We start from the raw sequence: 16,384 nt of genomic DNA, 5'->3' as shown, positions 1-16,384 counted from the left end.
TGGTGCCTTGTGCATACCTTTCTTTGTTCCATTTAGCTTCTGTAAAGACTTCTGTAACATGCATCAAATGATGTCATCAGCTGTTATCATAATTAAAAGAATCTTTGTACACTTGCTGCTGGGGAGCTGCAATATATTGCTGTGAGTTAGACATACACATCATGATGGCTGGGGGTGGAAGTTTGTGGAGCTGTGGCCCTCCAGATGTTTCTGGACTCCCCGTCCATCAGCCCCAGTCAGCATCACCAATGGTCAGAGGTGATGAGAGTTGTTGTTGTTGTTAGAAGAAGAAGAAGAGTTTGGATTTGATATCCCGCCTTTCACTCCCTTTAAGAGGTCTCAAAGCGGCTAACATTCTCCTTTTCCTTCCTCCCCCACAACAAACACTCTGTGAGGTGAGTGGGGCTGAGAGACTTCAAAGAAGTGTGACTGGCCCAAGGTCACCCAGCAGCTGCATGTGGAGGAGCGGAGACGCGAACCCAGTTCCCCAGATTATGAGACTGCCGCTCTTAACCACTACACCACACTGGCTCTCAATGTTACAACAAACAATTTACCGTATTTTTTTGTCCTATAAGACGCACCAGACCATAAGATGCACCTAGTTTTTGGAGGAGGAAAACAAGAAAAAAAATATTCTGAATCTCAGAAGCCGGAACAACAAGAGGGATCACTGCTCAGCGAAAGCAGCAATCCCTCTTGCTGTTCTGGCTTCTGGGATAGCTGCGCAGCCTGCATTCGCTCCATAACACACACACACATTTCCCCTTACTTTTTAGGAGGGAAAAACTGAGTCTTATAGAGCAAAAAATACGGTATTTAATCACCTTCAAAGCCACCAACTCAAGGTGATTTACACATAAAATAATTAAAAATGCAAAAAACCCAACAGCAAATACATTTAAACCAAAACTAAAGCCCTAACAAATTGACATTCATGGTAAAGACCCATTTATGTAGCTGTGAAAGTCTGTTCTCTGCAGCATTATGGGCCTGCTTATGTAGCAGTGGGCTACAGCTCGTGAGCCAATAAGGTATATAGAGAGCCTCTCAGATTTCACACATAATAACAAAAATTGGTTGTACAATATCCTTGGTACGAAAATTGGTTGTATAATATCCTAGGTTGTGGGAGAATGTGGAAATCAGCTAAGGTTGTCTGGGCAGAGGAATAGAATTCTAGCCCCTAACTTCATCTGGCTAGCAGGTGGAAAGACTAAATGCCACGCTTAAGGACTTGCTTGAGTACACTTTCCCTGAAACTGAAGATCAGGACAGGTTGAAGGTTTCGCTTGCTGAATCTGCAACTCTTATTCCCAAGACAGGCATTGTAGAAAGAAAAATCTGACAGGAACATGATTAGCATGTACAGTTGACTCTGGCATTCCTCTGTGTTTGTCAGTAGTACTTCTCTCAGTAATTGTGTTACTGCTTGTTCTTTCAAGCTTAGTTTGAGGTCTTTTTATTATTTCTTATTTATTTTCTGTATAGCCTAGTTTCTGTAAATGCAGTTATGCTGGGAGTGAAGGGATGAAGTTACATGATATCAGATTTGAAATAGACTAGCGGTGGCCTAGGGAGCCCTTTTTATGCAGTTCTGAATCCTTAAATTCCTTGCTTATTAACTCTTGGAAATATTAGGATAGAGCCCCAAGAAAAAAGAATATTTGATGCTCATACGTATTAATGTACACTCAATCATGTCCCCACTGTATCCTTTCATCTGTCATTGTTCTTTTTGTGGACTGATTTATCTGTAGCCCTCTAAATGTTTTGGACTTCCAACTTCCATCAACCTCACTCAGCGTGGTCAATGATCAGGGGCAATGGAAGTTGTGGTTCATCAACATTTGAACAGTCACAGTTTAGCCACACCTGTTTTATTGTTTGCCATGCCATCTTTTGAACCGTAGGAAACATCTTAATAAAAGGCCTAGAAAGTAAACACAGACATGTCATGTAACAATCACACATCCAGCAATGGAGGAATGAAATGCTTACAGAGAGACCATCACTCTCTGAAATTTTCAGCACCTCTAAATTATGGAGCCCTTTGAACTGCAGCTGCCTAGCTCAGCTGTCTGTATGTGAACCTTGTCTGTATGTGAAAATCATAGCAGTAGCAAGTAAAACAGTAGAATATCCTATAAACACAGCGTCAGTAAAAGCAGAATAAAAAAGGCAGAGATATAAGAAGCATGAAAATATAAAAAGAGAGCTTCAGTTGGCAGCAAAGAGAGTATTAAGATGGTGCCAGATGAGCCTCAATGGGGAGAACACATTCCACAATTGAGGTGCCACCACTGAAAAGATATTTGGCAGAGGTAGCTGGAGAAGGGAAATCTGCTAAAGAGTGACCTCAGGGGTGATATATGTGGGAAGAGGCTTTTGACCTTTCAATTCAAAGGTCAAAAAGAGTACTCTCTACCCATGATTTTTACTTGTAGTGCAGGAAGCAAGTTGGCTAGGTCCTTCTGCTAAATCCCCCAGATCAAACCCTCTGGCACCTTACACAAACTGGGACAAAATTGTGATGAATTGTTTGATTCCCATTTGTGTCATTAAAAAGAATTAGAATTGACACAGCTTTGTAGTTCACGGCTGGCTTAGATTGCAGAGATGAATTCGGCATTATGAACATGTTCCCAAGGGGCCATTTGGCCTAGAGAACTTCCATAATAAGTTCAAGGTTAACCTCAGAAAAAAAGTGTCTGGTTTCACAACAGTGATTGACATACCTAAAAGAACAATCAGAAGTGACTCTCAGCCATGCATTGACATATTGCCATGGGTAATAGCCTGAGAGCAAAGGAATTAGTAGCTGTTTGAAGGTGACTCTTCTAATTCAGGGCAGGTATCATTTTCGCAGCTTTCTCTGCTTTGTGCATGAATCTTCCGCTGCAGGTGGTATTGTCACGCAATATTGTCTTTTCATTTAATAGACTAGGGAATGCAATCTAAAATTAATAAGCAAAATGTAGTCCTAAAGTGTATTCATACACAGACAGTCTTCAAATGATTTTTTTCCACAAGCATGATCTGAAAATACAAAAATGCATAAAGATATTGAACCCATGTAATATGTGAGAACAATATATAGTGTGTGTGTGTGATTATAAACTTAAACTTAACACATTGTAAAACTAGCAGCCTTGTATCCCACTTCGCTTGGGATTTCTAGGAAACTAAAGAATTGGTTTTGAAACTAGTAGTTAAAATCTGTGCAGTTTTGAAAGTTTCAGCCCACCATCCAGTCGTATACAAACATCAGTGAAAACCTTCTCCTTGACCTCAGGAACCGTCATGCAAAATTAACTTAAGAGGTGTCCAAATGCATAGTAGACATACAAGCAACTTTCCAAAATATATCAAAGATGCATCATGTGATCATTATAATCAGTACAGGAAGAGAGTTCTTTACTTGGTGATATGTGACTATCTATGAACAGGAGACTGCTGGATGTGTCCTGCCTGAACCAATATCATTTGTCAATCTGGTTCTAAAATCAAATTTGGGTCCTTAACATCCTTCTTGAATCCATCCAAGTGACTCTTACTTGTGAAAAAGAAAAGAGATTCCCTCTGTTTTAAGAAATACTTCAACTTGGAATTCTTTCACATAAAGAACATATAAAGCCCCAGTGAAACAGCAATTATTACAATGACTTATCAGCCTTTATTTCAGTGAGTTAAGTTTCTCAGAGAGTTAATGTACCCCAGGTGGTGAGTGCCTGGAACCCCTGGAATCTTGCACTGCTCTGAGCTTCTAGTGGTGTGCAACAATATGATTGCTTGGTTTCAGGATCAAGATGTCTATAGGTTAATGTAATGTTTAGCCTGAATAAATATTTCAAAAAAGGCTTGCAAGAGAAGCATTTAATGCCTGAGCCCTGGGTGTGCTGAAACTGGAGGCACTTTTATTTATTTTCTTATAGGTTTTGCCAAATACAATACTTGTTTTCTTGATTGCATACATGGGTACAATTTATTATCCAATATTAAATTGCATTTCTTTTGTTCTCATTTCTATTCAGAGAAAGTAATGATAACCAGGAACCTCTGAGAGTTACCCCCAAATTTATTTCAAAGTAGCCAAATAATACATCTATGATAAAGAGACAGGGAAGGATAAATTAAAGTGAGCTTCAAGGACACTTCATTTAAAAATGCATTTGTGTATGTGCTCATTAATAGTCTGCTATTATCACTTCTGCTGGAGTAGCTGATGCTGACAATATTCAGTGCCTTGCACTTTTCTTAGTTTCCCCAAGATCTTCTCTTGCCACTTTTACACAATTATTCATTTGCAAATGACAGTATTTATCTCTCCAGTCCACTTTCACACCCGTGGTGATGGACAGCACATGCTCCAGGATGAAGGAAGCATCTGAGGTAGGCAGGCAGTGGGACAAGCAAGCTGAACTTGCAATGGTGAGACAAGCAAGTGGGGGGACAGGGGGACAGAGCAGGCAAGCAGTGCGGGGGGACGGACCTCCAGCGAGAGGTTGAAGCATGAATGTGAGCTGGATCTGCAATGGTGAAAGTGCTGAGAGTGAGGGCATTGCAGTGGCATGGATGAGCAAGTAGGAAGCAAAGCAGGTGTGTGAGTTGGGCTTGCAGTAGTGGGGTAGGTCGAGCAAGAAGGGGATGTGTGGCATGAAGTAGGAAAGTGAGCTGGGGTTTGCTGCAGGCAAATAGAATGAGAGGGTCACTATGGGCAAACTCCAAAGGACCCAACAACATCAAACATACCATCTCAGGACTATTTAATTGCTCACCTTCTAACATTGTGTATGCCATCAAATGCCAGCAGTGCTCTTCAGCTCTCTATATTGGACAAACAGGCCAAACCCTACGCCAAAGGATAAATGGACATAAATCTGACATCAGGAATCACAAGACAGAGAAGCCAGTAGGAGAACACTTCAGTCTCCCAGGACATTCAATACAGAATCTCAAAGCAGCTGTCTTTTTACAAGAGAATTTCAGAAATAGACTTGAAAGAGAAGTTGCTGAATTACAATTTATCACTAAACTGAAAACTATGGAGAGACCTGGTCTTAACGAGATACAGTGGTACCTCGGGTTAAGAACTTAATTCATTCTGGATGTCTGTTCTTAACCTGAAACTGTTCTTAACCTGAAGCACCACTTTAGCTAATGGGGCCTCCTGCTGCCGCTGTGCCGCCGCTGCACGATTTCTGTTCTCATCCTGAAGCAAAGTTCTTAACCTGAGGTACTATTTCATGGTTAGCGAAGCCTGTAACCTGAAGCGTATGTAACCTGAAGCATATGTAACCCGAGGTACCACTGTATTGGATTCCTGTCTCATTACATATGCTAATCATCTGCATACTATCCTTTGCTTTTTCTTGTAGGACTAATTGCAGTCATTAACAGTCGTCAACCGGTTTACCATACCCATTGAGTAAATCACCCATTTCCTACTACCCTCCTGGGGAAAAAACCCCACCCCACCCTCCCACTATATATAAGAACAGTCTTTTTTGGTGACACCCAGGATCTAAGTAGCCAAGCATCCTGTTTCCAGTAATGGTCAGCCATGTCCTTTCAGGAAGCCTCTAAGCAGGGCATTAAGCCAACACCTCTCTTGCTCTTTGCCACCCCCATCCAATGGTATTCAGAAGCTGACTTTGCTGAAACGGGAGTGCACGTAATTCCTGGTGTAACTATTAAACATGTCTCCTTGTGGTAATTTCTTCAAATATATAGACCATATATTGCTGCAGCGTGTGAAATGGAGCTGATTGTGCATACAAATCTTTTCGCAAACAGTATAATTGCATCTTACGCACATTTTACTTGTGCAAATTCAGTTATACCCGCTCAACTCTGACAGTAGCCACAGCATTCCGGGCAACAGTTGCAAAGATGAGTTGCATGTTGCAGCAGAGGGAGATGGAGGAAGAAGATACCCTGGCTCCCATCCTTCTCTGGAGGAAGAAGAAACTCCAGCTGCAGAAGGGAGGAGAGAGGCTGATAGAGATGCAGGCAGAAGAAAAAAGCCAGAATGGAGGTTTTTTTCTCCTCCATTCCATAGCCAATGGAACTAGATTTTTCCTTTCTTCATCTGCCTCTGCTGCTTCCCCACTAATTTGTTGCCCCAGAGAGCTGGATTTCTTCTTCCTCTGGCAATGGAGATGCAGAGAGTGGTGCCCCTCCCCTTCCAGCAGGCAGCATTTGGCTATGAGTGAATTTGCATATCTGTGCTGCCTCTGGTATGGAGCCCTTTTGTGAACTTCAATCACACTGTATGTGTATATACAGACCATTTTTCACTTTCTTTTTGCAAAGCTCACATTTCTTTCATTTTAGAAAGTCCTCCTTTTAAACAAAACAACAACTGTATGGTTCTGTGCTCTGCTTTGGTCCCTAAAGCTGTAATGAAGAGGTCTGCCACTTATATTGTTCTTAGTGGACAACATGTTCATGGTGCAATAAAGTTCTATGCTTGGAGCTAAAATAGAGTACAAGATAAAAGGCAGGCCTTGTTAAAGAGTACAGAGTGAAATCCCTACAGTCAGGGACTCTTAGCCTTTTCCTGACCCTTTCGTCTAAATAAACTCTGGATACCAGTGGTAGCTTTTAATGAGAGAGAGTGGAGATGTTGAGGGGAAAATGAGGGTAAGGAGGTTGAGGAAGATGCTTGGAACTATACTAGATGGATGGGTATAGAGATGTGATACAAGTATGTCAACTCTGCATCTGCTTAGCAAATGCTGCAATTAAGAATTACTGATTTTCTCAGTTACTTTCTCAAAGTATAAATACACAAGGTAGTACCTCAAAACTACCTTGTAGGAAGTGTCAAAACTGAAGTCTGACAACGGAACATTGTGTCAGTAAAATTAGGCTTTGGGTGTTATAACATTGACATAATCTATAATGTACTTAAAAGCAGTAAACATTTGCTGATATAGGTTAGTGCCTGGTCTCAAAATATAACCATTCTTATCCTGTTGAGATAAGGTCTGTACTGAAAAGGTGACCCTGCTTGTCTTTTCCTTAAAGAATTAACCTTTCCCTTTTCATTTTTAAATGTAGGGCCAGCATCCTCCCCTAATTTAAAGCCCTTTGGTTTTCAGTTAGCATCCAAAAAGCATTGCAATGCAAATGATTTATTCTATGTCCTCAGAATAAATGTTTAAACCTCGTTGTTTTCCTCTAGTTCAAATTCCAGGGCAGACTATAGTGGATATATGACTTTGGCATAATGGTGTATTTAATTTCCAGTGGTCTACAAGCACAATGCTTTCTTGATGATAATTCAGCACACTACATGGCTACAAAGTCAGTTTACATCTTGCAAGGGTAGACAGAGTGATTCAGTTATAAGAAATTATTCTTGCTTTTATGAATTCAGTTGTGTTTCAGACCATAAAATCGGCATGAATTTCAGATAACTATTTGGGTTCAGGGGTGGAACCAGGGCCCAAACTGCACTATACACATTAAAGCACAATCATACCACTTGAAAGAGCCATGGCTTCCCCTAAAGAATCCTGGGAGCTGTAGTTTGTTTGGGGTTATGAAAGTTTTCAGGTGACTCATAGTCACTTGATAGAACTACAGTCCTTAGAACTGTTTCACAATCAATTATTATTATCCATGTTCCCAAGAACTCATGACTGTTATAAAGTAGCATCATAGTGCTTCGAAAGTATAATGCAGATGGGACCTATGGCTTTTGCATGTTTGACAGATGGAACCCAAAAGAAGCTTCAGGGATGGGGAAGCTAGTGGTAAGAAGAGTTTACACCTTCTGGGGAATATTCATTAGCCCCTATCCCCTTGCAATTCTACATTTTGTGCCCTGACTTTCAGCCAGCTATTCTTATTACCCCCTTGAGTTCATCCTGCTGCCACTGAGACCTACGAAGGAGGTGACAAGAGCCTTGCAGTGGTTGCTGCCTCTACTGGCATATAGCTTTGTGGACCAATCCATAAAATATGAGATTACTCCCAATTTTACTAAAACACTCATTGCTGGGTCTCTTCAAGATGGGCTTTGGAATCTTCTTCTGAAACTCATGTCCTCTCACATTCCATGTGGATCCTCTTGTCAACAAGTCTTTTAACCCACCTTTAGATGTTGCCACTGTAGTGAAACCTGCAAAGCTCAGGCATACAAATCTGGGCTAACCTATATGAGAAGCTGATATTGATGTCACCAGAGGTCAGTGGAACTCAGAGTCAGCAGCCGCCACCACACTATGGGGGTAGCTTTTGAATTTGGGCTTCAATATCCAAGCTTTATTTATCCCCCCCCCAAAGTGTGTTTGAGTAGTGAAGGCACAGAATGTTGCATTTGGCTTATTGATTGATTGATTGATCGATTGATTTTATTTTATTTCTCTACTGTCCTTCACCCGAGGATCACAGGGCGTCTTACAACATAAAACACAAAAATACACAACATGATAACAAACAAAAACAATACCCCACCCCTTATCTTAGTACCTTTGGCTCAGATCGTGTCAATGTGACAGTTTGTGGTTCTGCTTATGTGCAACTCTGGCTATTTTTGAGACCTTTGGAGTGTGCACAGAGCCCTTGTTCAAACAATTATCTGTATTAATCAAGGGTGACTGAGCAGCACTTTTTTCGATTTCAAGGGCAAGCATTAGGAAGAATGCTGAGAAACCTGTTTTTTATAAGAACTACTATCTCTAATAAAGCTTGTCTTTTCCTTTCCTTCCTTCTCTCTTCCTTGTCCTTTCTGTCTATTAGTCTGAAGTGTCCTGGATACCCAACAAACACTATTCTGGGATATATGGGCTGATGAAGCTGGTTCTGACAAAGACTCTGCCTGCCAACCTCGAACGAGTCATTGTACTCGATACAGATATTACCTTTGCTACAGACATTGCTGAGCTCTGGGCTGTCTTTCACAAGTTCAAAGGTATTGTAATGCCTTACGTTTTCATACTTTTTGTTAACCATCCAGGACGTATAGAGAACTCTGTTGTTTAAGATGACTATTCTCTGCCTTCTGTTACTTTCCTTTCATAGTCTGCTGCCTGTTCATTTACTGCCAACGGTAAATTAGAGTACCATTTGGGGACTGGTTCTGCATACAATATTGTATTGTAGAACAGGGTAAGTGGTAAGGTGTGAATGTGTGGTGGGGGTTGCGCTGCTGTTGGTGTACATTAGGGACTAGGTCAGTGGAACTTTACAAAGAGAGAATTAATTGCTGATGCAGGAGGAAGAGGCTATAGCGGAATTCAGGGCTACCAACTAAGGCACAGCCAAGAAATCCCATAGCAAAATCAGAATGGCAACATGTACTCAAAATGCAGTGAGTGCATCAGTGTTAGCAGGGCAGCGGTTTCTTAAAAGAAGCTTAATGTTGTTTCCTATTGTGGCCTTGCAAAACAAATCAGTAGAGTTTTTCAAATTAACTTTCAGAGTATGTTGACAGCAATAATGTGTATTGAAAACACAGTTCAAAAATAACCAGAGTTATGGAGCAGGTATCACGTGGCAATTTTTTTAAGAGTTCAGTTTTATTTGTGTTGGAAAAGCTAGGCTGAATCTCTTACGTATATATTCCTACATGCATTTGTACAGAGTAGATTAGACTGAGAACCTGGTTTAGCTAACATAAGTTACGAATGCAGCTTTGATTGAAACAGATCCAGTCATTTAGCATGTACTGCTTCTGTTAACTTAATGGTGAAGGTATCTGCAGGTAATAATGTTCATGTTCAAGCAAGTTTCCCATCATTTCCCCAATTTAGCTGCTTACCAGCTGCATATTTTAACTACAGCAGGAGTCTGCATGGAGTTGCTGGAACTCATATTAACATTGTGAAACATATCTCTCATTGTTTCTGCTTTTGTAGGTACTAGGCTGTTCATCCCATCCTCCTCTCAGCTATTTTAATATTCACACTTTGCTTGCTTTGATTTTTTCCTTCTTCGTATTACAATGTCTGGCACTCTCATTACCTTTGATTCCATAATACAGATATGAATTCTGTCCATCGCTGGATCATCACATGAAAAAAATCTATCTTTTAGTGATTATTTTTTAGTTACAGATAGGTAGCCGTGTTGGTCTGCCATAGTCAAAATAAAAAAAATCCTTCCAGTAGCACCTTTAAGACCAACTAAGTTAGTTCTTGGTATGAGCTTTTGTGTGCAAGCACACTTCTTCAGATACACTGAAACAGAAGTTGCCAGATCCTTCTATATATTTTGATTATTTTTTGTTTCTTTAGTCCTTCCTCTGCTTTCCTATTATAACATCTCATAGCAAGTTTAAAAGAACCTCTTTGGGGCAAAGTGCTTCATGAAAAGTACTTAACACAAGGGTAATAATACTGTCCTTAGAAGAGAGCTCCTCCTCTGTAGGAGCCTGACTCCATATTCTGCTCCATCCTTCAGGGTAGTTTTGAAACCATTGACTTTCTTACCAGAATTGTTCAGGCACCCAATTGCTGGCTAGAATTGTCTTGTACAAAACCCTTGTCAGATTTGATATTGTTTGAGCAGATAAAATAATTTTCACAGCAGGTAGTGCAAGGAGGAATAGAATGTCTTCTGAGATGCTAAGAAGAAGCAATTTTTGCTCAGCCTGTTCAGATTTACATGAAAGACTCATGCTCTTTGGCATTTGAATGCTTGCAAATCATCCTAAATAATCCAACTGCAAATTATGATTTGGGATGGGAATAACTTGCGTTTTGCTTGAGAGTGTCGATGATGGAGCTAATGTTAGCCGGAACTAACAGCTACCATTCCCCCCTCAGCAGTGGCAAGCTCCCTTATAGTTAATCTTAGGAATGCTTAAGAAATTTGTACTTTGCAGATTCCTATATGAAAAAGCCTGATACACACTTCTTGAACTAGTGCAATGACCAGAATTTAGTAATCCACTGGATTTTGCCCAACCTCAAATATTCAAACACATAAAGGGAGTCCTGTTGCACCAGGCTAAAAGCCCCTCTAGTCTTAACATCTTGTTCTTACATTGGCCTTTGGAACCTAGCACAACACTCTTGTCACTTGTGTCTCCCAGCAATGGATTTTTGGAGGCATATTGCCTCCAGCAGTGGTGGTAGAACCTATCCGTCATGACTAGTAGTCATTGATAGCCTTACCCTCCATAAATTTGTCTAGTCCTCCTTTAAAGCTATCCAGATTGGTGGCTACCACAGCCTTTCTTTAAAACACTTTTAACCCACCTTTCAGCCAGTAGGGCTGCAAGGCATCTTACAAACGTCAGAAATAAGCAAACCTTAAGGCTTACAATCTGAAAAGGGATTGGAAGGGTGGATGGAAAGCAAACACAGGCACTAACTATTGTTTATGAAGCTGTTTGTCTGTTTTAGAGATTTATAGCCTCCCTTTCAACAAGGTCATAGACTGGTTTATAAAAACATCAAGATTTAAAGGGTTGTTGTTTTTTTAATTCCAATTTTAAAAGAGCAGGGGGAAAAAGAATACTACTCTTCAGATTAAAAAGACTGTATGTTTGCATGGAGACTTCTCTTGACATCAAAAGGGCATAAATAAAGTAGATGCCAAGTGAGCCTCTCATGGGAGAGCATTCTGTGGGCACCACTGCTGAAAAGGCCATTTCCCCTTCACACTTTCCTGTTACTTAAGATCATGTTGAAATTGTTTTTCAATCCACTAAAGTGAGGATGGCAAACCAAGTGTCCTTCAGATGTTGCTGGACTACAACTGCAGTCATCCCTGACCGTTGGCTTTGTTAGCCGGGGTTGATGGGAGTTGGTATCCAACAACATATGGAGGGCATCAGGTTGGCTGTCTCTAAAATATTTCAGGATTTATTGAAGAAATAAGGCAGAATAAGTCCATGATGGTGGTTCCGTTTCTTAGATGTTTGTGCAGAGAAGATTTGGGATATTTTCTTAAGATGGTATAAGAAGAAGAAGAAGAGTTTGGATTTGATATCCCGCTTTATCACTACCCGAAGGAGTCTCAAAGCGGCTAACATTCTCCTTTCCCTTTCTCTGTGAGGTGAGTGGGGCTGAGAGACTTTAAAGAAGTGTGACTAGCCCAAGGTCACCCAGCAGCTGCACGTGGAGGAGCGGAGACGCGAACCCAGTTCACCAGATTACAAGTCTACCGCTCTTAACCACTACACCACACTGGCTCTCTAAGCAGAAATCTTTGTTTATTTGTGTGTACATGCATGCATATGTACGTTTAATAATTTAGTTTTGGTGATCTTGTGATAATGAATGAGATCACCTAATGCACATGTGTTGCACAATTTGTGTGGACCAAATTCCTCTAAGCTGCAACACCATCAAGTGGTAGAAAGGTTTATACATGACTTTCTAGTCGCTGCTCACTTCTGCATACTCACAGTATTTTTGAATGTTTGCTTCCAAGCCTGTTAAGCATGTCACCCTGGGCCCATTCCTTGTGTGAAGGGTTGGTTTTTAGCTGTGGATATAGGACTGAGTAAGTGAATAGGTTGGTGTCTAGTGCTATAATGTAGATATCGATACTGCATTGGCATAAGGCAAAGAAATTCATCAAGCTCTGATCATGCACACCTGTGCTAATTTCTGCAGTGCTTTATGGGAGAACAGAAGTTTTCTCCAAATATTTTACTGTACAATTTGTTTTTGAGGAGCAGGTGGTGTTTCTACTGTCATTGAGAAGGTCATTGCACAGTAGGATCCACTGTGTACTTTACAGGAGCTGCAATTGTAGATGGATAAAATCCTCCAGCAGATACTGAGGTTCTAAGCCACAAAACTAATGGATCTGTGGGTTTTCTTTGTGCTGGTGTGATTTGCATGGGCAACCCATATTTCTATTCCTCTGAGCCTCATATAGAAGTCTGTTTAATCACTCCCAGTTGTCTAGTGGCAGCTGACATATGTTACCCTTGCTCCAGTTTGCCAGCTGACAGAGACTGACGGGATTACAGCCATTTTTATATGAGAGCAGCATTCCAGAAACACATGAGAGAAAGGAACTATTATAGATGGCAAGTGCAGAAGAGCCAGCTTTAGTCTACATGCTGTAATATTAAATAGAAAGGTGGAGAAATATTACATCCATGCTATTCAGGAAACCTACAGCCATACAGCCTAAATAACCATAGTTCTTGAGTTGTGGGGGGCAGGGTATAATATTTTGAGATCGGTTGCTTTTTCTAGATGATGCTACAGCATATATAAAAAGTGAAAGTAGAACCTTCAAATTTGCAGTGTGTCAGTATAATTGCATAAACACTAGTAGGTTTCAAAATTAATCCTAAGTAGGTCTATACACCCCTAGTAATTTTGAATCTCGGCTACAAAATTAGTTTTCACCAGCCTTGAATCCCTCCTGGTACTCCTGGCTGGGGCTGCTAATGGGAGTCCAAAACATCTGGAAGTGTACCAGGTTGGTGAATTTCTGTTGCAAAAAAGATACTATGAATCTGGAGAGTTTAAAATAGAGAGGAAGTTCAAGAGCAACTGTGAATATCTGTCTACACCCTCATCAAACTTGCAGCATGGATATGATTTATTGTTAAGGTGACACTATATGCCCTTCTTGGCCAATGTGTCAGGACAAAAACAGCTTTTATTTTGAATTGGGGTCTTTTAAGGCAAAGGGCTGCACTGCCCTGGCCCAGTTCTGTAGCTTCCCTGCTGTAAATATTGCTGTTTTTCATCTGTATGTTACTTGCGTATTTTAGGTAGTTTTATCCTACTTCTTAATATTCTTAATGTTCATTATTTTGTAAGTCACTTTGAGTTTGTGAAAAAAGGCACTAATATACATAACAAGCAACAATAATTAATTTTTTTGTGAAATAGACCAGAAGAACAGAGAGAAAAGGCAGCATTGAAAACAAACAAACAAACAAACCCATATGCATGGCAATGGGCATTACAGTGGTACCTCGGGTTACATACGCTTCAGGTTACAGACTCCGCTAACCCAGAAATAGTGCTTCAGGTTAAGAACTTTGCTTCAGGATTAGAACAGAAATCGTGCTCTGGCAGCGCAGCAGCAGCAGGAGGCCCCATTAGCTAAAGTGGTGCTTCGGATTAAGAACAGTTTCAGGTTAAGTACAGACCTCTGGAACGAATTAAGTACTTAACCTGAGGTATCACTGTACTCAGCACCATGGCACCAAGTGAAGATTCAAGGGAGTCCCAGACAATCCAGGCTCTCCATTTTAATAGTAGACTCAAGGCTATTTAAATACCCTTCCGAAGTTTTTATACATAAATTTCTATTTAACTCCTATGCATTGAAAACCTTCCCCCACACCCACTTAAAAAAAGAATTAGATTTAAGTTCATCTACACAGCTGGTGATGCAGGTTGGTGTTGTTGTTGTCTTAAAGACAAAAGTACTGACATCCCAGTGCTTCTATCTTCCCTGGATAAACACAGGCTACAGAACCTGTTTGCTTTGCGCAGCAGCTCAAACAGTAATAAAAATCTGTACTGACATCATAAATACCAGAAAAGGTCACCAGCGATTTGGGTGCAGGCACAAGTGCCCAAAGCTGAGGAAGGATTGGCACATAGTCAGTCTGGAACTTTAAATCCTTAAGCTCCCAGCATGTGGGGGCATTGGTATATTGCTCTTCAGAGTGCCTAAGGTAACAATCTCACTATGTGAAGTTTTTGCAGCTCTTTTGGAAGGAATAAAGCACATTTTTAAAGCCTGCTTGATGATATTCTTACAGGGAGCGTTACTGGCATGAAAGTTGCTGTGAAACAGCCTTTGCAGGCCTGCAAAATAAATTCATCTCTACAAAGAAGGTCATACATTTGCCCCTGGGAATTTGACACCAATTGTGTTAATGGCCGACTTGTACAATTGGATCTGCCTAGAGAAAAGTTCCAACAGGATCAGATCTATCAGACAGCAAGCAGTAAGCAGCACTGTGTCGGGTCTGGCTCTAGGTAGACAGACAGGGAAGAACTAAGAACAGGGCCCTGCGGGAGCTTGTTGGGCACACAGAATGGTTCAGACACCTGGAATGAAGAACAAAACCATGATCCATGTATCATGTGGCTGTGATTCTGCAATTATTTCCATTTAACTATATAAAGTCTAAGTCCATTGGTCAATGAAATTTACAATTGGCCTGGCAAAGTGCAATTTATCCTGTCCCTGGGCGTGGGGCCAAGTGCCCTCATTGGTCAGTTGGCCCCTCTCCCAGGGGAACACCCAAGATTTGCCACCACCATAGGCCAATATGTGGCAGGGAGATGATCTAGCTGGCCATTCATTGGTTCACTGGAGCGGCTCAGACCCCATCTGCAAAACCGCCTGCCTAGGAGGGCAAACGGACTTCCCACAAACACATTTGAAAAACCATTGAATGTTAATCAGCCAAATCCCTGGTTGAAGAGAAGCTTTTTTCCCCTGGTGCCTAACGATAGGTAATGAAGGCTCCAGGTGAGCCTCCTTGGCTCTACTCTGCTTGTGAGTAGACATGAATAAGATTGCACTCTAGGCTAGAGGTATCAATGCTATATTTTCTCAGCAATAAGAAACTCCTTAGGAGGTGTTTTCTTCAGTGATGGGATATGCAGAATTAGCAAGTCTATCTGGTAAAATCAGTTAATGAAAGTTTTCAAGAAGGAATGGAAAATGCTTGTAGATTATTTTAAAAATTACTGTAAATATGTTAGCACACTAGCAGGTTTGGAGTAAGTTCAGCAGTACAAGTTATTTTGAGAATAAAGCTGAGGGGGAAAAGAAGGTATAGATTACTTATAATATGCAGCAGCAAAAGATAATCATGAGAAAACCACAGAAGGGTGGGAGGGAAGTTGACTTTTTACATGATGTTTGATCAATTGTATTTTATTTGTGAAAAATTATAAACATTAAAAAAGGAGGTGTTTTCTTCAGAGATTATTGGAACAGTTCCTTCATTGCCCTCTGAACTGACGTAGAGAGATTGTTTATTGAAAATATTTGTCTCCTGTCTGTACAGTAATAAGCACACCACCCAAGGTAGCTCAACAGTAAAACTAGCCAATGATAGCAATACAAAAGAACAGATAAAATAGGGCTTTTTAATATTATGAGCTGTGTGTGTGTGTGTGTGTGTGTGTGTGCGTGCGCACGCACGCACACACACACACACGCAAAAAAAAACTTCAATCAGGAAGTAGTTCCAAAACCTTCAAGCTGCTACTGAAAAGGTCCTCCTCCCATGTTCCAACAAGACACAACTCGGGTAGTGGTGGCATGTGAAGCAGAGCATCTCTGGCATACTGTAATAATTGAACAGGCTTATATGAGGTAAGGCAGTCCATTAAGTATCCTGGTTATAGACTCCTGGAACAGCTCTTGACTGTAGTTAGGGTTTTTACCATTCAGGGCCCTAAGTACACTGGTACATCTTTGT

At 40.8% G+C, this 16,384-nt stretch overlaps 1 protein-coding gene across 1 annotated transcript in view; it reads left to right on the top strand.

The window, feature by feature from the left end:
* LARGE1 (LARGE xylosyl- and glucuronyltransferase 1) overlaps positions 1-16,384 on the top strand; it is a 323,190-nt gene that overhangs the window by 177,052 nt on the left and 129,754 nt on the right. The window contains exon 6 of the mRNA XM_080971695.1: positions 8,752-8,923. Within this exon, the coding sequence (XP_080827821.1) occupies positions 8,752-8,923 (172 nt within the window). The remainder of the gene's footprint in view (positions 1-8,751; positions 8,924-16,384) is intronic.

The sequence above is a fragment of the Podarcis pityusensis genome (assembly GCF_964106645.2).
Source record: "Podarcis pityusensis genome assembly, chromosome: 10".
NCBI classification, from domain to species: domain Eukaryota; kingdom Metazoa; phylum Chordata; class Lepidosauria; order Squamata; family Lacertidae; genus Podarcis; species Podarcis pityusensis.
Note: the sequence above shows the minus strand (reverse complement) of the source record. Positions and strands in the feature narration are given on the sequence as shown.